We start from the raw sequence: 23,207 nt of genomic DNA on the forward strand, positions 1-23,207 counted from the left end.
CTAATCCTGATGATTTACAATTTTGCATTTTACTTATTTGTTTAAGAACAAATTCATTAGATATTGCTCTAAAACTAAATTTGTTTACACTATGATTTGATGAGAACATACAGTATTACAAGTGCATACATAATTATCATTGTTATTATTAAATTAACTCCCAAGTTCATTACCTATAGAAGTGAAAAACTCATTGAACTCATTTGACATATCCTTTTTGTTACCTAAAGCACCAGCCGTATCGGAAATGTATATACCGTATATCGATATCCTTCTAAGCAGATGATTAATGACACATTATAAACAATCCAGGATAAATTTGGTATTGAAAGTGGTGTCATGATTATATAACATAGTGCTTTTCAGTTGTCATGGTTATATGATTGCTTATGATTTTTAATATTGAGACCATATTTCAGTTATTCTCACATTGACTTATTGTTTTTGGTTTCTTTGTCTTTTGACCATATTTTCAGCTTATGTGAAAATTCTACTTTCGTCTTTACAAAGTATTAAACAACTACCCCAACGAGACGTTCATATATACTGCGCCAAAAAAGAATCCTTACACTTAGAAAAATAATCACAATTTCAAAACTGCACCATATTGGGGTAATTTTTTTTAATAGATGCACTAATCCGGTACATTATGACACCTCGTGCAATGTGACATCAAGAAGCAAAGTTACAAGACGAAGGTCCAGTTTTAAAAGTGACAAACTGGCCTATTCAAAACTTCACGGACTAGACATCTGGTTTGAGAGTGGTGAATGGCTAATTTGTACATGCCTTTAATTTAAAACAAAAGGAACAAAAGAAAACTGGAACAAAAGAGCTGACAAATAAAATGAAAGTTATAAAAAGTACAGAGAAGTAATAACTGAAATAAAACTGCTTTAAATAAAGCTTCATTGAAGAAACTGTGTTGTTTCTTTGTTGCGCTTTTTTTTACACCTTGTACAGGCCAGTTTGTCACTTTTAAAACTGGACCTTCGTCTATTCAATTGCTTGTAACTTTACTTCTTGAGGTCACATTGGATTCAATGTGGTGTTCACAATGTGCAGGATTAGATCCTTAAAGTGTAAAGTGTAAGGATACTTTTTTGGCGCAGAATATCTTTCATATATTCTTGAATTTGTTTTTGTTTCATTAGCGATTAGTTTCGCCACTTCTACAAAAATATCTTTGGGACATGAGTAGGTTTTAATAAAGTCATCGAATTTACCCGATGGGCTAATACAACGCAATGAAGACATTGTTTAGTTGGGAAAAAATCAATATGGAGTTGTACTTTATTATTAAAGTGATAACATGAGTATGTGTTTTATAATTGCCTTCGTCGTAGAAGCGTAGCAATTTCTTATCAATTACTTTTACAATATCTCATCAGATATTCGCTACTCGGGACTAGAATACGTTGCCAAACAAATAATATCTTGTCCTTGAGAATCTGCATAATTTAGCCAGCAAGCTATTTGATATTAAACCGTAAATTAATCACTTACAGTTGCCCGCCCTAATTTAAACAACAATACCTTAAAATGCTATTAGCTTAAATTAATTCTCAGCAGATTAGGAAAGACTACAGCACAAACTGACAAAAGCACCTTTTTGCTAGGCATATTCTCGGCTCAGTGGCAGTTGCAGTTAGAGTGTATGTCTCGAGCGCATCTGTCTACTTTCACATCCCTGATCTAAGCAAGGAACAATGTTTAGAATTAAAAACATAGCTCTAACCATCATTGTATTTGAAGGGATATGCCTGCTGACAAAGGTCTTTGCTCAAAACTTAGATGGCGTAACTTCTGCATCGCCTTTAAACACTTCCAGTATCGCATTCACGGAGACCGCATTGAAAAACTCAACAAGTCATGACCAGAGTAGAATTCCATTGTACCTTGGTGGCATATTTTCCTTTGGAGGACTTTGGGATGGCAGTGGTATTCTCCCTGGCGTAGAGATGGGTTTAGATCACGTCAACAAAAGAGAAGATATTTTACCTGGATATGAATTAAAAATGGTCTGGTACGATTCTCAGGTAAGTTCTAAAGAATTATGCCTATATACTACCTACATGAATAGACTCATACTAAACGGTTAAAGGGAGTCTCCGGCAGTGACGCTATTCACTCGCTGGTTATTGTTATGCATGGCTCACTCATTCATTTAGTCTCCGGCAATCATAACATTATGCCTTAGGCTATATGTTAGAAAAATAATTATCAAGCATGAATCACATGGCTTTATTTAAAACAAACTCATATTGAACATAAAAACGAATAAAAACAGTTGGCTCTCAACACTCGCTATTCAAATTTCCCGAGCCGAAATTGTCTAAGTGCAATGACGTAATGGTTATTTGTGCTCAATTTTCGTCAGCCTTCATTGTATTACTGGGATGTCATTGCACTCGACAATTTCGGCGCCCGGGAATTTTGAATATCGCGTGTTGAGAGACGGATGTTTTTATTGCTTTTTATGGTCACTATGAGTTTGTTTCAAATAAAACCATGTGATTCGTGGTTGATAAATACTTATTTTACATACGGCATAATGTTGTGATTGTCGGAGACATCCTTTAACAGTGGACTTCGGGTATATATATAAATGCGCTTTTATAAATGCGCACGTGACATCTACAACTCGCCATACCGTGTTCAACGATGTAAGGTACCCGGATGTACACAAATTCCACACGCAAAAGTATAGGCGAAAATGACAGGTTACAAGGAAAATTATTTTTGCAAAGTAGTGGCATTGATTGCAAAGGGCAAAATAATTTGAGCGAAACATACACTCTTTATTTAGATTTTCCATTACGGACAAAAAAAATTAATGACGAAAAAGCTAGATATAGCTGATTTAAAAACTTGTATTTCAGTATTTCCGTGCAAAATGGGCGTGGCAATTGGCCATAGTGATGACGAAATGTGATTCTTACTGGCATTAAGGTCAGAACTGAGTAGCTGCCGATGATGTTATTTGATAATTTTTGCACGTGATGATAAGGAACTTAGGGGGCTGTCATTTTCTTCGGGAGGAATGGGTCATGGATTTATTTATTTGGGAGTCAAGATAAGTATTTCCACTCCCCCCCCCGTAGTGCCGCCACTGAACCCTAATTTTAACTCTAATTTTAACGTAAATTGACGAAACTATAACTTTAACTCTTTTCGGCTAGATGTCCCCGCCCGACCTCCTCATCCCCAACTTTGGACAAAACAAACAAATTCAAAATGTGTTTTTAAGCACCTTTTTGTGTCCCCCATGCTAAATCGGTAATCTGTACACCATTTGACGTACAATTTAGAGTATAAATACGTAGCTGACTGTACATGATCTAATCATCCCGGCTGGAAGATGTTGAGGAAGACTCGTGTACTATACATCACGCTCATACGTTATATGACAATTTGACGTACAATCACGTATGTTATGCATGGTTCATTCTTCTAGTATGGTCGTCATACACATTATTGTCATGGTATTATATATTGTAATTGTATACGTCAATTTTGTTCAGTTTGGTTCAAACGGCTTATAAAGTTTTACTTTACACGGAAGGGGAAACTTAGCAAAAAAACAATTAATTTATGAGTGTAAAAGGGGGGAGGGTGGGTTTTGCCTAGCCGAAAGGGGGAACAAGGCTAAGAAAAAAAGAAACTCTGTTCTACGGGCGGACGGACCTTTCAAGTAGGGTCGGTCGGTCGGGTTTTTGTTGTTGAAATAACCCAAAAAATCACCAAAATCTGTAAATAATTTGCAATTTGAGAAAATAAAAAAACATTTATTTGTACCGAATAAAATTATTTTTCAATTTGTTCAAAATCTGGGTCTGTTGGGCCCGTAGAACAGGGTTTTCTTTTTTCGTCGCCTAAGTACATAAGTAATAATAGGCCTAAATAAATAAATAAATAAATAAATAAATAAATAAATAAATAAAAAATAAATAAAAATTAGTTATGTTTGTACATGGGGGAGGGGGGCTGTGCAATAATCATGACCCTTCGATATCCATGATTTATCCTTGCAAATTTATAGCATCGAACCTCCAGCCAATGTTCTTTGCCAGTGCTAGCCACGAAACAAGGTCACAACTGTAGCCACTCCCTCAATGGTCGTCATTTCAGTGATTGACAGTGATGTAATGCAAATATGGCGCTGGCCATCTGGTCACGTGCGCATTTATAAAAGCGCATTTATATATATAACCGAAGTCTACTGTTTAACCGGCTAGACTGTACACTTGCTGGTACGTTGTTGTTTTTTGTTCGATTACGTCAATATGTAAGAAGATTACTGATGAAAACTGTAAAGGGAATACTAAATTGCATGACTTCAGGTAACATTGTAATATAACACAAATTACGATATATTTTAGGTTTATGATAATACTACGAAGATCTGACACGTATCTCCATAACTCTTAGCATTGCAATAAAGGTCGCATATTAAAATGTACGGAAATGCTATACCATTCCTTTGGTAAAAGTGGAAAAATCATGAAAGTGCATTTTCATCCCATGTTACTTTTCAGAAATTTCCTAACAAAAGATCAGAGTGTAGATTTATTGTTGATACCTACCCTTAGTGTCTTTGTTCAACAAATGTTCAACAAAAGCTCTTTTTTTTTCAATAGAGGACCTTTCTTGGGAAAGTGAAGACGAAAATGCTAGCAGGCTTCTAGGCTAGCCAACTGTGTCTATCTTCTTTGTAAATTTGTACTGTATAAATAAAGCTATTATTTACTTTTTATTTGAGCTCAATCGGTCATTCTGTTCTCAAGCGGTGATACACGCAATGTGTTTCTTTTCTTTTGTTTTTTATTGTTTAAAGGGTGATTCTCAAAGATTAAATAATGATTCATTGATTCATGCTATTTTGTTATTATTTTCAATGAAATTATTGGCAATAACTGATTACATCACTTTTCTTTGTACTTGTTGTTTTTAAAGGGGCGACTTTTCCTTCGAAGATAAATTTGGCTTTAAGTTGTAAACGTTAATTTTAATATTCATAAAATTATTACCACATTTGCATATTTATCAATCGTTTTGCATATTCAGTGTTAAGAAACTAAAAGGTAAAGACTTAAATCGAAAACTAAAATCAGGAATTTAAAAAGGCCGATTATTTGTTTCTCTTTCAGTGTTATGCCGGTCTTGGAACTCGTTACTTTATCGAACATCTATTCCACAAACCTACTAAATTAATGTTGTTGGGTCCAGCTTGTTCCAGTGATGTACAACCCGTCGCAGAAACTTCGCATTATTGGAATCTGATCACGGTAAAACCCTTACCTGTTTGTTTGGATGTGCACGCGGGGTTGGGTAGATGCAATAGGCGTGTATAAATGTGTTCATGGGAGTGGATGTTGGTGTCTGTGATTCTTCATTTCCTACCACGTACAACTCAATAACAACATTCATGTGTGTTGGAGATGTTTCAGTTCCTGATCACATATAATCTGCCCAACTCACCCCCACACCCCAGCACACACAACAACCTTAACGCCCTGTATCGATATCTCCACCCTATCCTTTCAAAAGCATCCCCACACACCTACTCCCCCACCCGAACACACCTCACATACACACACCGCCCGCATTATCCATTACTCATAAGTACACCTATCAGTGATAAAGCGTTTACAAGTTGAATTTCGACAATAATGTGGTTTAGGGGTACTACACCCCTCGATAAATTTGTGTCTATTTTGCATTTTCTCAAAACTAATAACACAGTGGTAACAAAAGTTATGTATATTATAGGGGCAAGGAATCCAATTACTACACTGGAATTTCAGTGATTCAAGACAATTGGTTCGTTATTTATGATAAGAAATAAGGTACCGATGGGATGTACCTCATTTCCGATCATATATACTGAACCACTTGTCTTGAGTCACTGAAATTTCAGTGTAGTAATTGGGATTCTTGCCCCAATAATCTACATAACTTTTGTTACCAATGTGTTATTATTTTTTGAGAAAAATGCAAAAATAGTCACAAATTTACCACAGGGATGTAGTACCCCCTTAACCACTTCCAGCGACGAACTTACATCTTATCGGTTTTCTTTGCATCTTGTTTAATTTCTTTCCCAGTTTTCTTATTCTGCCGGGTCACCAGCACTTTCTAATCGAGACAAGTACCCTTACTTTTACCGGACAATTACCCCCGAAGTGTCGTTCAATCCTATAGTTATTCGTATGTTGCAGCACTTCGGTTGGAAAAGGGTAGCTACGATTCATCAAAATCATGAACTGTTTTCCCTCGTAAGAAATTTTCTTTTGTTTAAAAATACATGAAATCAACTACTCCCCATTCAAAAAATTACAGCACTAGTTTTATGGGATTACAAATTTTATTAAAAATTTGAAAATGAAGCATACCAATCATAATCGTGTGACTAGTGCCAAAAACATGCAATTGTGCACATTTTCTTTCAATTATCAGTCACAAGGTCTAAGAATTTGGTTTAACATTTGGAATATTTTGAATACAGGTTCAGATATTGCTCTTGATCTACTTGAATACAAAATGGAATATGTGTTTGCTAAAAATTTGAGCGCATAGACTAACTGATATCTTCAGGTTTCATGAATGTTTTTCCCGAAAAATTATATATTTTTATTACCATTTAGTTCCCACTAAAGGAAAGGGATTGTGTTGTTTTTTTGTATTTGACAAAACAGGTTAATATATATTAGTTTAATCCAAAAAAAATTACGAATATGTTTTCTGGAATCTGGAGTAATCAATCGTAATTACCAGTAATTAATAAGTTCTTATTATTGTTTTATTGTTTGATTATAATAATTGGAGTCAATTTATCGTGTATCCCATGTAAATTGAATCTTAAAATTTTTCCTCAGGCAATAGAAAACTTCATAGTACTTATTGAAGCCAACAATTTGACACTTGTGACTTCCGAAACAATTGCTAAAGATCCAAGAGTTTCAGTAGCCAATGTGGAGGTAAGACATGTTGTTTTCATTATTTCACACTGATACACATGAATAAATTGCAAAATACATTAATCACTTAATTCATAACGCTTCATATCACACCATACGTTCGTTCTAATCATAATAATTGCTCGTTAGATGAAATACGCACAGAGGCACGGAGTTTATTAGTTAGAGGGTAGTGGCATCCTCGTGCGAGCATATTTCACTACCATTATTTCACGTACCCAAGTCCATTTTAGCCTGTTCATGTATTTCGACAAATTTCCGGAATAAAATATTGAGATTTGGTGAAGTGAGTTAAAAGGTGACGAGATAATCATCGGTTCCAAAGTCAAAATGTTTAACAATGTATCCAAATTAACCTCTAACTAAAAGCATTACAATTTCGTAATCTCAAACATTTGAAACCAAATCAAATAATTAGGAAAGAAGAGTCCTGAATACAAAATTAGCAGCTATTTAATTTAAATTTAATAATTCAGAATAAAGAAGACTTAATCAAGGGAAGCCACAGATAAGTTAAAACTGCTTTTTCTGACAATTGTAATTAGCAATACCTTGCCCCTGTAGTAAATTAATTTTGCAAACCACACGGTAATCTGAAAACAAATAGGGCATACCTTTGAACATTGGGCAAATGAAAATTAATATTACTTTGCTTTTAAGAAGTAATGGTCATCTGGCAATTTCCGCAAGTCTTTTGATTTTGATATTTACTGTATACTGGTATAGCGCTCTGGAAATATTTTGATATATAGTTATTTTGAAAGAAAAGAAGTAAACTTGCATAACATGTATTAAAGCATTTAGTTACAGTTTGCAATGTAGAAAAATTCAATCACTAATGTTATATTGGTTTTAGGAACGAGATGCGAAGATAATTTTTGTGTCGATGTACTCAGACCATGCCAGAAAAATATTTTGCCAGGTAGGTTGCATTTAAGAAGTACTCGTCATTTGTGTACTTATTTGTTGAATAACTTCAATACAAAAACTTTTTAACGGGGTTCCTAGCTAAATTTTTAAAACATTATCTTCAGTAATTACGGTTATTGTCAGCCTGTCAATTTTTTTGCCATAAATGGAAGAAATTACAGAGATTCAGTGTTATTTTGAATTGTTCAGGCATACAAGCAAGGAATGATGAATGCAGGTTATGTATGGATAACATACGATTGGTACGGCCCCAGATGGTGGGCGGATTTCAATGATGATATTGAATGTACTGTGGAAGAAATGGATGAAGCGATTTTATCTACAACTTGCATAACAGTTGATCGGGCATTCTTCAGCACAAAGAATGGCCCAACAATTTCTGGTTCGGTAAGTACCCAAACCGGCAAGATACGCAAAGTGCTGGAAGTTAACGTAATTAAAATAATTATTTTACAGTTTATTTGGCAAAATTATGCATTTGCCTTTCCTTTGTCAAAACAGTGTTTTCGCAAATCAGTATCGTAAGCATTAAATTCCGTAAGATGACTCAGCAAAATATACAGGAGTAACCATGTGGGTGAAAGGCGTTACACATCGTCATCATCCCTATATCTTCGTGTCAAAAATTGCCGTTATAGTACGGCGAATCCTCTCGTTTTTCAAAAGCTACGCATGGCGATTTTGTTCGAGATAGGCCGAGCGACTCAGGCTAAGCATACCATTTACATGATATGAGATATCACACAGAGCCTGCCGCATAGTTTCTATTCTACGATTTGTGCATGATCAGCACCACATATGGTGTTGCCATTATAGAAAATTCGATTTGTTGTCAGGTAAAACGCAGGTTTTGTTTCCAGTACACTAACTCGAAAACTTTTTGAGAAATGAATTATACAAAGGAACCCGTGTAAGATCCAGTTGCTGTATCTATAATACAATGTACATTACCGACTTTCTTTATCTGCGTCAATAATAGAATATCGATTTCAATCGAATTGAATACATGTCTCCATTTTGAGTTTGTACTACACCTCTGAGCGATCAAGCGATCGATTTCCAGCCAATCAGATACGGTAGGCATCCTTTTCTTGCGTTCGGTGAAATACCAATCGCCCGTCGCTCACCAACGGAGTATTACGTTTATATTTATAACACTGGCTGTTGATACTGTGCGTTATGTCACTAACTTGTGGAAGCGAATCGTTTTAAGTACTGTATTTCTCTCTATTATTTTACAGACTCCTCAAGAATTAATATCTGAACTTCAGGAGCGAATGGAATGGGAAGTAAACCAGCAGTATACTTGGAATGTCTATGCTCCATTCGGTTATGATGCAGCATGGGCAATAGCTTTAATGCTCAACAGGACTATTGAAATACTCAAAACCAAAGTATTTGTCGATGGTAAAACTCGTCGATTAGAGGACTTTAACTACGATGATTGGGAAATGGCTAGAATGTTCTTTGATTTGTTGAAGTTAACTGATTTTGAAGGAATGTCTGTAAGTCTGTAAACCATAAAAATTTAATAAACATGATAAACCTACTTTCAGTCATAATAGCACCTACTCTGACAGCATCACGGTATCCTAGAAGTGCAAGATGTGTAAATATTATTGGTAACACTCCACACTTTTACCTGACAAGACAACAGAAAGAGAGCCGTTAGATTTATAATGACAATCCTCGAAAACATTGATATAATACTCGCCAACTTTGGTAACACCAAAATTAGGTTAATCTATATAGTTGTGGAATAATGTAACAAGCTATAATAGAATACGATTTAAAAGCTAACTCACTGGTCAGGTAGCTTACACTTATTTGATGCACTCGTACAACACATTTAAATTTCTAAATAATCCCTTACGAAAATGCAAGCAATGAAAAATGTGTGCGACAGCATGCAGCACGCATGCGGCAGTGTGCAGCACATGTGCAGATGTGTGCAGCATGCAAGCAAGGCCTGCTGGTAGCGTGTTCATGTGTGCGAACCAGCTGTGTGCATGCAGGCACCGCACACAAATATCCACCGCGCACACAATTTGCTTGCAGAACCTGCGCGCAGACTACCAATCTGTACGCAAATTACGTGCAGACTACACTTGTGTGCGGACTGTAGGACTGCATGCAAATTGCACGCATCTTGCATGCAGCACGCATATTGCTGCACGCATGCAGGGTTTCAGATCACAAAGTTAGAATGCTGCACGCATACAGGGTTTCCAGAAGCAGTAAAGGTAAAATGCTGCATGCATGCAGGATTTTCAATGACTAATTCACTGTTACACAACTGACATCAAGTCACAATTTGGCAATGATCTAGAAGTGAAAATATTTAAATGTTTACAATGAATAAATAAGTTAGCCTTCGGACCAACATTTTTTGGCAGACCAAGAGGGGAGGGGGGGGGGGGGGCAAGCAATTTTTGGCAGGCCAACAGGGGGGGGGGCAAGCATTTTTTGGCAGGTCTAGAGGGAGGGCAAGCAAATTCCTGTTTCGATAGTTGGCATTTCAACTTTGGGCCAATGTTGGAATGCCATTCCTGTTTTGATAGTTGGCATTAAAACACTGGGCCAATGCGGGGGCCAATGTTGGAATGCCATTCCTGTTTCGATAAATTGGCATTGCAACATTAGGCCGATATTTGGATGTCATTCCTGTTTCGAAATTTGACATTGCAACATTGGGCCAATGTTGGAATTCCATTCCTGTTTCAATAGTAGGCATTGCAGCATTGGCCCAATGTTGGAATGCCATTTCTTTTTCGATAGTTGGCATTGCACTAATATTGGGCCAATGTTAGTATGCCATTCATGAATCAACAGTTAATTGGCACTGCAAAAAATCAAAACAAAATTAAACATTTTTATAGTGAATGTTATCAATATTCACAGTAAATTTGACCAATATTCATAAAATGATGCACTTTGGCCGGTTTAGTCATCAAAATATTGCTTATATTAATTTAAAACACTTCATCAAATGTGTATACCCCAATAGCTCAAATGGTAAAGCATCAGACTCCCATGCAGAAGGTCCCAGGTTCAAAATCAGGTAGGTTAAGTTAGATAAGTGACTTGTATAAATTTAAGCTAGGTAATTTTAGTTCATTGTGAAATGGATAGCCAGGTTATGTAAGACTAATTGTAAGGACAGTATACACTGTTAACCATTTTTTAATTTTTTTTTCATGATTTTGTCTCGCATATATATGACCAGTACGTGCTGCACGCATGCAGTGCACGCTAATGGATTTGCATGCTGCATGCAAACTGCACACGCTAATGACCTGCACGCATGCAGCAAGCATCTGCACGCTTCCCTGCATGCGTGCCTCGTTCCAAATATACGCATCCGCACGCTACCAACTGCATGCGTGCTGCATGCGGTGCGGCACGCGTGCTGCTTGCATGCTGCGTGCGTTCAAAAACTGCGTGCCATTTTCGTAAGGGATACCAGTATATTTTACAATACTGTGTACAAATTCTACAATGCTTTTCTTTTGAAGGGTCATATTGCTTTTAAAGGGGGAGATCGAGTAGGAGGAGGCTCCATCCGACAAATAGAAGGTTAGTTTTCGCGTTCTATTGTTGATATCTTTGATTTGTATTGGTTTCCTATGCTCATGCATGCATACTAGCAGTAACACTACGCTAACTCTGCCTTAAAGAAAGAGGGAGTTTCCTGAAGCTTCCTGATACAAATCGCTTCAAACGAGTTTGTTTGCTTGAATCCATGTCTGCTGAAAAATCTTCTCACATAGGGAGAAACGTCTACATTATATACTATTTTGAAAAAATTCTGACTTGGAATATAATTTGTCACTTTAGTACCCTTATACTATATCAATTTATCTCATCGCAGGTAATTCACGGCGCACAGTTGCTTATTATTTAGTGGAAGAGGACCGAATTCAATGGATTGACAAGATAGAATGGAAAGGTAAAATATGTAAAATGATGAGTCTTTATATAATAAATTCTATCGAGCATAAGCAGTATGCTTCGACTATATTTATTAATACGCACATGACCACCTCCACGCTGCCATAACAGCTTGTAGACAGTAAGTCTAGAAGTGACCTTCTACATAACAGGTGGTCTTCATTTGAATGCAAAGGCGGTAAACAACACGAGACTACTGTACAGCAAAATTGTAAATTTTGTTCAACTTTGTGATTATAATAAACGTTTCGTCGATAAATTTTTATTCCGTCGGCAGATACTTTCAAAATGTGGTTTTTGATAACATATTACAAATTCAGAATCCCCATGTGTAATAATTTTGCTATTCAATTTATCAGTGCTTAAATTTGATGATATTTATCTAAAGAGTTCTTATCCTTTTCAATGGCATATGATGATTTGGTCACGCTTGCTGGTTTTGGTATGTAGTGACCATGGGTCACGTGCGTATTTATAAATACGTATTTATAAATATAGTTGATGGTAGCTGATAATAATGGACATTTGTATAGTGTGTCTATTTTTTTTAATCTAAAACTGTTAATCTAGAATGTATAAATTTTCAGCGGTTAATGAAATGTTTTGTGAGATAGGAAGCCAAAGTCCCGTGCAAGCAGTAAATATTTTTCAAAGATACTGACGTGCCTTCAGTGATAAGGCACCAGATTTAGTGATGATCTAACCTCTATCGTTGCTCCGATATGTACTGCATGCTCTTTCTATCGTACCTTAACGTGTTGTTCATTTTTCAACCAGGGGGAAATATCCCAACAGACCACACTGCGATGATCAGACTGTACAAAGGGATAACATTATTTTCTTATATAATCATATGTATCACGGCGGGAATTGGTATTCTTGTTGCCGGGTTTTTCTTGGGATTTAACTTGAAGTTCAGGACACAAAGGTATTTACCATGATGAAGCTATATATAATGATGAAGATAATGATATTAAAAGAGGAAAACGAAAACTTATATAACCTTTATACAAATACTGATTTACAATACACTAATCTGATTTACAATACAATAATCGAATTAACTACATATACCATATCAATAGATAAATACATCTTTTGAATAGATCGCCCTGCACTACAAGCCGATTTCACTCTAACAGGTGCGATTGATCAGCATAATATGCATGTTCTATAAAATTACGATACAGGTCTTTATCACTGTTCTTTGACATCTATGGTTCAATGCATAGGTACCGAGTGAACGTTGAAGTGCAGGGCGATATACCGTAAAACCTCGTCTACAAGCATATAGAGTGCTTCTGATGAAAGCTAAATTAATCCAGGCGCCATTATGGAATTTGAGCAAATAAATTACAGATCCAAGCATATACAAACAAGTATTATCGTAAGACCAATATATTGTATTGGCATATTTACGCATGTATCGTATTAATTTAGCTTTCATCAAAAACACTATATGTGCTTGTAGAAGATGTTTTACTGTATTCAAAATTGTACTCATCTATTGCTATAGTAGCTAATCCGATTAGTTATGTCACTTCTACGGCGAATAGTAATTACAACGTGGCCTTTTTTTTAATAATTATTATCGGTATTCATGACTTAAACGACTAATAATAACAATTTGTCTTTTCCAAAATAAAAGCGGCATTTTGCATTATGTAACTGTTTTTGCAATTAGCCTATGTTCATGTTTATATTCTTTTAACATTATTTACAAATACGTTTGTCCTCAATCACCCGCCATATGAATTTCATTGTATCACTTAACAGAACAGTGAAGATGTCAAGTCCGAATCTTAACAACTTTATCATCGTAGGAAACATCTTGATTTACCTGAGTGTGATTGTTGGAGGACTTGACAATAACATTGTGTCCTTTAGAACACTAGAAGCTGCTTGTCAGGTAAATAACATGCTCCATTAGAGGGGTGGCTTAAATTTCATCGATTTTCCTGCGACAATTTTATTTGACCCATGCAGTCAAACAAAATTCGTTATTTGCCAGATACGGGCGAAATCGTTTTCCCCAGGATAATAAATGATAATTTTTACGTTCTAACTACTTTCTAAATTCAGTTTTAGCGACATTTTTAGTTATTATTTCTCGTAATTCCATATTATTTTTCATATAGCTTATGAGTAATTGAAAAAAACAAACACCTGTATTGGCGAAGAACTTTACAATATGTGGAAAATTTGCTTACTCTTTTCAGATGCGAGCATGGCTGCTTTCAACCGGCTTCGTTCTTGCTTTTGGTTCAATGTTTAGCAAAACATGGCGCGTATACCGTGTAGCTGCCCTCAAAACTCCTAAGCGAAAGGTATTCACTATTATTGTATATATGATATCAAAGGTTTGGTGTTTGCATTGATTATTTTCGTAGTTCATCAAATTTAAAATATATGGTATATGATACTGACACAACTGTGTTTCATTATTAAACATTTTTATAAACCGTATGTCTTCTTTTTGAGAGTTTTTTATTACATTTTTGGTATAATTCCTTTTTATTCAGGTTATTACCGACAATCACCTATTCATAATGGTACTTGTATTATTTTGCGTCGATGTACTTGTCTTGACATTGTGGCAAGTGCTTGATCCCATATATGTTGAAGTGATTGATATTAATGAAGAAGTAAGTCCTAGCTTTCTTAGTTTATTAGAAAAAGCTAGCCGATTGTGTGCATATTCAATTGTGTGTTATATAATGATACATCCATCGTTCTGTATGTCATATATTTATCATCATGGTATTTCACTACGTTACCATTATAATTGAAGATTTTTATTAACTAACACTATTGCCATTTTACCATTTATAATACCATTATCATATTTTATACAAATACTTAATATCGAATAAGTCTATTTCAAGCATTTGGTGTTTCTCTTAAACGATTGCCGACTTCGTCAACCTCGCATCAAATTTTGTTCTCTAAATGAATATAAATAAATCTAACACGAATAAGAAATTCAATTAACCAATAAAAAACTATTGATTCATATAAATGTATCATGATTTTAAAATCATCGTTGTTTAACAGTTGGTAATAACGTTTTTTACTAATTATTCAGAGAAACCCTGACATCGCCAATCAGCGTATTGTAACATATATTGAGCAATGTACATCAGATAATTCTGTCTACTGGATTGTACCTCTGTACGGTTATAAAGGATTGTTGCTTATTTTTGGTACATTTCTAGCATGGGAAACAAGGAAGGTAATGCATTGAATTTCTAACCAAATCGTTGATAAATCTAAAGAAAATACATGATTATCACAAAGCTTTGTCTTTGACTATCTTTTCAATCTCAGCATAAAAATATTCTTTGTTTTTGATATTTCAAGGTCACAATTGCTGCCCTCAACGATAGCAAATTGATCGGTATATGTGTGTACAACACAGTGGTACTTTGCATTGTGGGAGTTTCCGTTAGTTACCTGATAACCAATGACACCGAGGCGTTGTTTATATTTACTTCATGCATTACCATATTTTGCGCAACACTGACTTTGGTTGTCCTCTTTGTACCAAAGGTAAGCAGATACAATCCAGTTATATTTTACATACAGAGTGGATAGGATAGATGGTTCTTGATTTGCTTAATTTTCTTTGGGAAGAATATCTAGACACAGGAAAGCCTATGTTGATGCCGTCATTGCTGACAACAGAGTAGAAAAAAGTAACCTACATTAAATTTTATATCATATAAGACAATACAATACATAGTCTTATATTAGTACATGACAATCCAGAATGATTCATGCTAGTGACACGATCTGATCCATGGAGACCAAAGGAGGCATTTTTTTAAAAATTGAGTTACTATAATTATTACATTATACAAACATTAGGCTATCATATACTAAAAACAACAAAGGTCTAGCACATTTGTAACACTATCTCAATTTCAAATCTGCCGCCATTGGCCTCCATGGACTATATCGTGTCACCTGTTATGTTTGCAGCTCTTGTCGTTTATTGGGCTATTCCAGAAAATAGATGCACACCCCCTATAGAGGAGTTCGGATATCCAGACTTTTTGTCCAGTCGTGATTGTTGGAAATCCAGACTTTTTAAGTGTCCAAAGGCGAAAAAATCCAGCAGAAAACTAGTTCAAAGTAAGAAATCCTGAATTTGAGAGCTCATTTTAGACATTTCCATGATTTTTCCTTCATTTAATTGGATTTCCAAGCTTTTTCAAGCGACATTGACAACTGGAATTCCAGTTGTTTTCAGAAAGCAGACTTGGAAATCCAGACATTTCTTTGGTTAAAAATTTACTCCTCTATAGGGGGTGTACACTTATTTTCTGGAATACCGTAGCCCATTGTTTAATAAGCCCAATCCCTATTGTAACTTTTGTTTTTTTTGGGACACTTTGACCTTTGACATATCGGGTAAATTGCTGTAATTATTATTAATTTATTTATCATTGTCATAATATTATCTTTAAAAATATTGAAATAAATAATTTATTCGATAATAATGTTTTTTGGGATTGTTTTTATTCTTGCAAAACATTTTAGATTATATTTTGTAAGCACAAAACCCAATTTTTCTGAATTTCCCCGATAGGTCAAAGGACGATTGGGCTTATTGCATTATGTATATTGAAATAAAAATTTTCAACTAACAGCATTGTAAAAAAAGCTGCTCTGTAGTTGACAGCAAATTAAAAATTGACTATTAAATTCTCTAAATTGATATCTAATTCATAATAACAGGTGATATCGGTGTACAAGTTTCCAGAAGGTGAACCTACAACTACTATGAAAAGAGGCGCTACATCAGGATTGAATAAAACACCGGGTAGCAGTGAAAATACTATGAATGATATAAATAACTTACAAACCAGAGTACTAGAGGTATTGAATAATTATTAACAGATGTAAATTTCGTTATTATGTTTAACTTGTCGGGTACGGTAAAGGTAATATCATGTCGGAAGAAGTGCCCATTTCCTTTTCCATGGAGTTTGCATGGCTCAGACTCTCCGGAATGAACTTGTTTTCATGGTTTTGGGGTATATTTTTACCTTTGCACACTAAATTATGCCGGTACCCACTTTTGCACCTGGGTGGAGCTACAATAGACATGTTAGATGGTAAGGCACCTTAGATCTATATTGCTACGAAAGGTTTTGTCATCGACTGTTTCTGCCCCACAATTTAAATGTATAGTAATCATGGTAATGGTGAGAGAGAATGGACAACTTGAATTCGTGCTATTCAGCTATCCATTTGTGTAATATTTGTAAAGCTTAATGACCTATTCAAAAACTAGTTTTGTTTCTATCTTTTGACAGTTGGAGGAGGAACTGAATTCCAGTAAGAAGAAGTCAATTTCCACAATGAATGGATGCGGTATGTGGTGTGGAGGCGTTGTGTACAAATGTTGCTCATCGTCTGCCTCAGTAGATGAGGATGTTGTTGTAGTGGAAAAACAGGGGATGGATAACCATGCAATGATAACAGAAACAAACACTATTTAAGCTTATTAGAATAGGAATTGTATTACAGTAGTAGAACTATGATACCTAACAAATAGTGTAAATGTACTAGTTTATTAAAGTCCTTAGTCATAACCAGTTTATTATAACTTTAAAAACTGAAACCAAAGAGAAATTCAAATGGAAGCGTAGAAGTACCGGATTGGAGAGATCGCAACATGGAGAAATGTAGGATAATGACAAGGAAGAGAGGAATAAATTCGAGATTACTAAATAATAACAAAATGTAGCTTGGATTTTACTTTATGATCAATACAAAATGTAACATGCTTATATTGTGAGAAGTATATACATGTAGTTTCTATTATCTTTTGGCAACCTTGGTTGAACTTCGTCAGCCTGTAAATTTGTACGGCATTGTACTTCTGCCATGGAGGACGTAGTGCGATGAACAGGCGAGTTTGCACATCGATCTGAGGACAGCGCCGTCATACTTTTGAACATAAGTCTTGACATCAATACGCTTTAATTTTACGTAGTCTAGGTTGTGTTAGCAACATAGTTCAATCATATGTTTATTAAATGAATTCTCTCTTGCAGTCTGGGTGCTGCGCAAATCTTTGCTTTCACTCCCGCTAAGGGGTGGTGCAATAATTATATGTACCCCCGGGGTGAATTTTCAAAAAAGTTTGCAAAAAATCGCTTGCCCCCCCCTTTGGCCGTGCCAAAAATCTTTGCCCCCCCTTTCGATGTGCCAAAAACCTTTGCCCCCCCTTTTGACGTGCCAAAAATCTTTGCCCCCCCCTTACACATGCAAGATTTTGGGGAACCCGAATTTAAAACCTTAAATTGTCTTATCATATAATGCGAGCGCAGCGAGCAGGAAATATTGCATATTTGAACGTGTTCCTAACGTTTTCCTACGCCTTTTTAGGGCGTAATATAAAATGGTACCCAAAATATCTGTGCCAAAATTGCTTGCCCCCCTTTCGACCTGCCAAAATCGCTTGACCCCCCTTTTGACCTGCCAAAAATGCTTTCCCCTCTTTTGGCCTGCCAAAAAATCTTTGCCCCCCCCCTATAATTCACCCCCCGGGGGTACACATAATTATTGCACCACCCCTAAGCACTTTAGATGTTAAAAAGTAACATAAACTTTAAAGATTGCACGCAATAAACTTATTTTGCTACGAAATTGTATACCATAAGGAAAGGCGATTATTAACAGATATTCAATTATGCTTTAACCCAACATAAAATAGTATTTGAAGATACGAAATGTCATCATAATTTCGAGTCAATCTCGATCTGCAGACATATTAGCGCCCTCTGTCAGGGGATCATTTTAATAACAATATGCTATTCGAATAACAATTGGACACATGCTAATTAGAAATTGCCAGATCCAGATTTGTATAATTATACAGGGTGAGTCAAAAAAAGTGCAACAGAGAAAGAATCCATTTTTATTTAGGAACCGAGATGAACCTTTTAGGTTTTAAAACATTTTATGTATGATATATCCATCAGTGATCCTGTGTGAAGAAATCAAGGAATTAGCATTGACCGTTTTGTTTTTATGACACAGAAAAAAAAAGATATTAAAATAATGTGCAAATATCGATTCTTTGCACTTTTTTTTTACTCACCCTGTATAACCTTGATGTTCAATCTGAGGATATTGACGGTAGGTGTTGATACTACGCTTTATTCCGTACAGTAAGCGTAGAGGGCCTTAAATCGGGCTATATGAATTGTGATGTACAAAAAGTAGCCTGGGTTAAGAACAGTAACCGCAGATCGTGCATTGTCTATAACCTTTGATCTAGGCATGGAAGTATGGCATCATGCGGAGCAGACAACTTGTAGTTCTAGATTTGTAACACAAATTAGGTTATTATTGATTCGGTTTTAAAGTAACACCTATCTACATTCCAGCTACAGTGACATGTCATCAATAGAGGTTATCCGTGTTCTATAAGTTGCATATCCTATCAGCGACTGCTATACCTTGTTTAGGACTTTCGGAAAAGAAGTACCTGCATGTGCAACCATGACTGCTTCAAAATAGCCCGCCAAAGTCTGAAAGACATGCAGGTAACTCCGAGGTTGTGCATTGAATTGGTTTGAATGAGGAATACTACACACTCATAGAAATTGTTCGTTGGCATTACTCAGTAAGTCGTTATGTTAACTTTCCGAGTAATGCCAACGCGTACAATTTTGAGTAACGCTGACTCGATATCATTATGTTGGTCGCACTCATTTGCACTTACTTTATTGAGTTGTTACAACTCAGAAATGAAACTAGGTTAGCATAATTTTCTAGAGGTGTGCTATAGTATAAAAAATTTTGTTGCACTGATTACAAAAATAAATATTTGAATACTGCTAATTGTGCAGAAAATGATCCAATTACGTGAATTAAGTAACAAAGTAACAAATTAGAATAACTCAAAACAATAAGTACCAGTAACTTAATATGAACGAGTTACATCAACTTACATGTTGAGTTACAATAACTCAACTAATTGGTTCTTTGAACCTTGTTTATTTTTCTAAGTTCCCTGAACTTGAATTCAGAAGTTGGCATTACTTAAAAAGTTGACGCAACGACTTACATCAACTTTAAGTAATGCCAAGAAAGTTGATTAGTTGACGGAACTTTTTGAGCTTTTTCAGCATTGTTTAAGTTCGGATAACTAAAATGAATTTTGTTTTGGCAACTTTTACACTATTTTTGAGTTGTCCAAACTTACTCCTTTTGAATTGCGCCAGCAAGGCGAACAAGTCATTTCTATGAGTGCAGAAATCAGCGCCCTTTGTTACGCATGAGTAAAGTGGATACCCTCTATTTCCCTGGCCTGGGATTGTATTATAATAGGTATTTACTTTGAAAAGCGATATATGGGTTGTAGCGCTAGTTTTTGTGTCCCTCCAGTGATCATACGCAGGACAATATCAATGAGGTGTCGAATTGGAATACATCGATATTTCGTTTTGTAGCATTATTCATGTTTTCAATTAAACCTGGATCATACTGCAGTTACTGTCCGTTTTCCTATACACAATACACAGTGCTCTCACCATTGACGCGCGACCTTTACAAATAGTGTATGAAGAAGTATATTGCATTTGCCTAGTTAACATCACTGTGTGAAAAATAACCGGCCAATATTTAAACTATTCTCCAAACTTCTAGCAAATATATTTCTCTAACATGACCTAAAATTACAGCTAGGTTAGATGTTCAGAAGGGGTCGCACTTTCGTAGAATATGAGTGAGGGCAAAGCATAGCTAGCTCATAGCTAGCCAACTCCCCGTGTTAATTGAATGGAGATTTGACCGAAAATATTGAGCTATATTGGTAACGGACCGTTTTGAAGGATGCCACAAAAAAACGGTACAAGCTACATTTAAACTATTCTATGAAATTCTAGAAAATATAGTTTTGTAACATGTCCTAAATTTTTAGCTAATTTAGGGTCGCACTTTTGTGTTTTAGGAAGGATATGTAAACGACAGATAACACCAAAAATATGAAGAAATTATTTCAATAATCATTATGTTGCTCATTTTCAAGAATGCTGGTTAACAAAAAGCAGGGCATTGTCTCATTTCGTGAACAAAGGTGCACATACCATTGTTTCCTTCCGTTTCCTTTATAATCGGTTACCCAACTGAAGCTATAATACCAGCTTTATTGCGATATCGCACATTGAAAACAGACACATGTGCACAACCAGAGAAGATCCGATTTAATCAGTTGAGCTGTTTCAATGAGTGTTATCTTGGTTTAATAGCTTTTAATGGGGTTTAAGTCCTGCAAAGGTCGAGATGAATTCTACTGTAGACATGACTGCATCATGTAACGAATTTAATATACATTTTGTATCCGTACGCATTGTTAAATTTGCTAAAGTATTATTTTGTTTTGTATAACTATTCGACTTTGCTTGACATATAGACTGTACTTAAACTTGTATTATTTTGTTTTGTTTATTATAGGCGTTTTGAAGTGATTTTTTTTTGTGCTGCATTAATAAAGAACACCAACAGGTGAAATGTTAAGTTATGTGCGCGGTGTCCATTAGTTTTGTAACCTTTTTGACTTCTAAGTTCTAACCCGAAAAATAGTGACCTGGAAGACAAATGAGTGAACGTCCATACATTCGGCAGTGTCAGTCAAGAAGTGATAGGTGACCAAAATAAACAAATTGGTCCCTGTGCATTTGAAGCACAGGGTTTCTGGAATTTAGCTCTAAAAGCAGAATAAATTAGAGATTAAACTACGAATTTAATATCGGCACGATATTTTTAAAAAGAAAATGAATTCAGAATGAACCTCTATTTTGGGGTGTATACCCATTGTGTATATACGTAGCCTTAACCTTTTATTTTTGCTATTGTACAATTTGTACAATTGCAAACTTGATTAATTACAAACTTGATTAAATTTTTTAAGCCATTCCTTGTTTGACCTTTCTTTTATTCATGCGCAATAAACCATGGTTTTGTACATGTATGAAAACAAACGTTCACTCCAAATTCAGTATTTATGTTAATGCCTTTGGTAATAGTAATATAATTCCGCGGTTCGTATTTTACTGTCGAGTCTAGAGCAAGGTAAGATAACATTTACATTCATCATTTCATTTGTATAAATTGTTGCGTGCAAATCATACTAAAATAGCTAGATAATTACAATAAAACAAAACAAGACTACTACAGACTTGATATTAAGTAGGTAATATTTCTTAACGAAGTGCCAAGACTAATCTGGAAGGGGTCTGCATAAACCGCACAGGTTGAATATTTTAGTGGTGTGTGTCGGGAGATGATGTCAAATGATTTTTGATAGAAAATGTGCTTTCTATGAGTTTTCATTATAGCTCATAATGTAGTGAATTAGCCTAAAATGGCGGATTTAAGGAGACCGAATTCGAGTTTTGCCGGTGGAAATATTTCTGAATTTCTGAACATTGTTCTATATTAATATTATCAAATTTATGGAAGTTTGAGGTGATATGTACTGAACCCAAGTACAAATAAGTGTTGATCAGAACTGAAATGCACTTGTAATGTACCAGTTATGAATGTGGTACGTACTCAGAATGTTTGAATGGTCCCCTGGGGCCAAGTGTTATAAATTTACTGTGCACAAATAAACAACGTAAACTCATTAGACAACCAAGAATCCGCGCAGTTGTTTTTGTACCAGAGGATGATTTAAGCACTACCCAGCAAGTCTTGCGATTAGCACAGCTGTGTGAGTGAACATGACACCACTGCCCGCCCACTGCATAGACGTGCATGGTTAAATTTGAATTTGGACAGATGTATTTACAATAAAAACACCTTCAAAAAGCTGGTCGATTTCACATTTTATGTTATCTACAGAAGGTGTGAATTATCCTTTATGCATACATCACTTTAGATCTGAAATCGACCAAGTAATAATGACACACACACAATTCTAAAACAACATCTTTTGTACAGAATTCAATGGGATTTGAAAAGTAAAGTGGCAGTTGAAACTCTAGTGATAACACTTTTACAGTGCATGATGGGGCTTCCTTAAATCATCCTCTGTTTTTGTACCATAAGTTTGTAACATTTGAATCCCCAGTGGGGGACATTCAAACTTTCTGTTTTTACTTTCAATTTTTAAGAGCCATATTTTAAGCTACTCCCATTTTCAAACAATTGGTACGTTGCAAGTGCATTCCAACTCTGACAAATGCCAATTACTGTCGAAGTTTAGCAAATATCACCTCAAACACCAATAAATTTGATAATAACAGAACAATGTTGCATAAAGTCCGAAATTGTGTTCCCCACAAAGCTCAAATTACTATAATGTAGCACATTTTTATCAAA

General features: G+C 35.4%; 1 protein-coding gene and 1 long non-coding RNA gene across 2 annotated transcripts; both read left to right on the forward strand.

The window, feature by feature from the left end:
- Positions 1–1,597: 1,597 nt before the first annotated feature.
- On the forward strand, positions 1,598–6,268 carry LOC140151887 (uncharacterized). The gene is made up of 3 exons (XR_011858987.1): positions 1,598–2,039; positions 5,151–5,288; positions 6,108–6,268. It is a non-coding gene; the product is annotated as an uncharacterized lncRNA (long non-coding RNA).
- Positions 6,269–8,105: 1,837 nt separating this feature from the next.
- On the forward strand, positions 8,106–17,390 carry LOC140151886 (gamma-aminobutyric acid type B receptor subunit 2-like). Its single transcript, XM_072174205.1, has 12 exons — positions 8,106–8,297; positions 9,152–9,415; positions 11,426–11,486; positions 11,782–11,859; positions 12,639–12,789; positions 13,638–13,770; positions 14,081–14,188; positions 14,384–14,506; positions 14,947–15,093; positions 15,222–15,410; positions 16,602–16,742; positions 17,183–17,390. Exons 1-12 carry the CDS (start codon positions 8,115–8,117, stop codon positions 17,366–17,368), a joined length of 1,764 nt encoding a protein of 587 aa, XP_072030306.1. The 5' UTR covers positions 8,106–8,114; the 3' UTR covers positions 17,369–17,390.
- The last annotated feature ends 5,817 nt before the right edge of the window (positions 17,391–23,207 follow it).

The sequence above is a fragment of the Amphiura filiformis genome, chromosome 5, assembly GCF_039555335.1.
Source record: "Amphiura filiformis chromosome 5, Afil_fr2py, whole genome shotgun sequence".
Lineage (NCBI taxonomy): Eukaryota > Metazoa > Echinodermata > Ophiuroidea > Amphilepidida > Amphiuridae > Amphiura > Amphiura filiformis.

Bases quoted from the DNA above. Each gene is read 5' to 3' on its own strand.
- LOC140151886 (XM_072174205.1), top strand. From the start codon at position 8,115: ATGATGAATGCAGGTTATGTATGGATAACATACGATTGGTACGGCCCC. The intron at 14,507-14,946 runs GTAAGTCCTAGC...CTAATTATTCAG, and splicing joins TGATTGATATTAATGAAGAA to AGAAACCCTGACATCGCCAA. The intron at 16,743-17,182 runs GTATTGAATAAT...ATCTTTTGACAG, and splicing joins TACAAACCAGAGTACTAGAG to TTGGAGGAGGAACTGAATTC.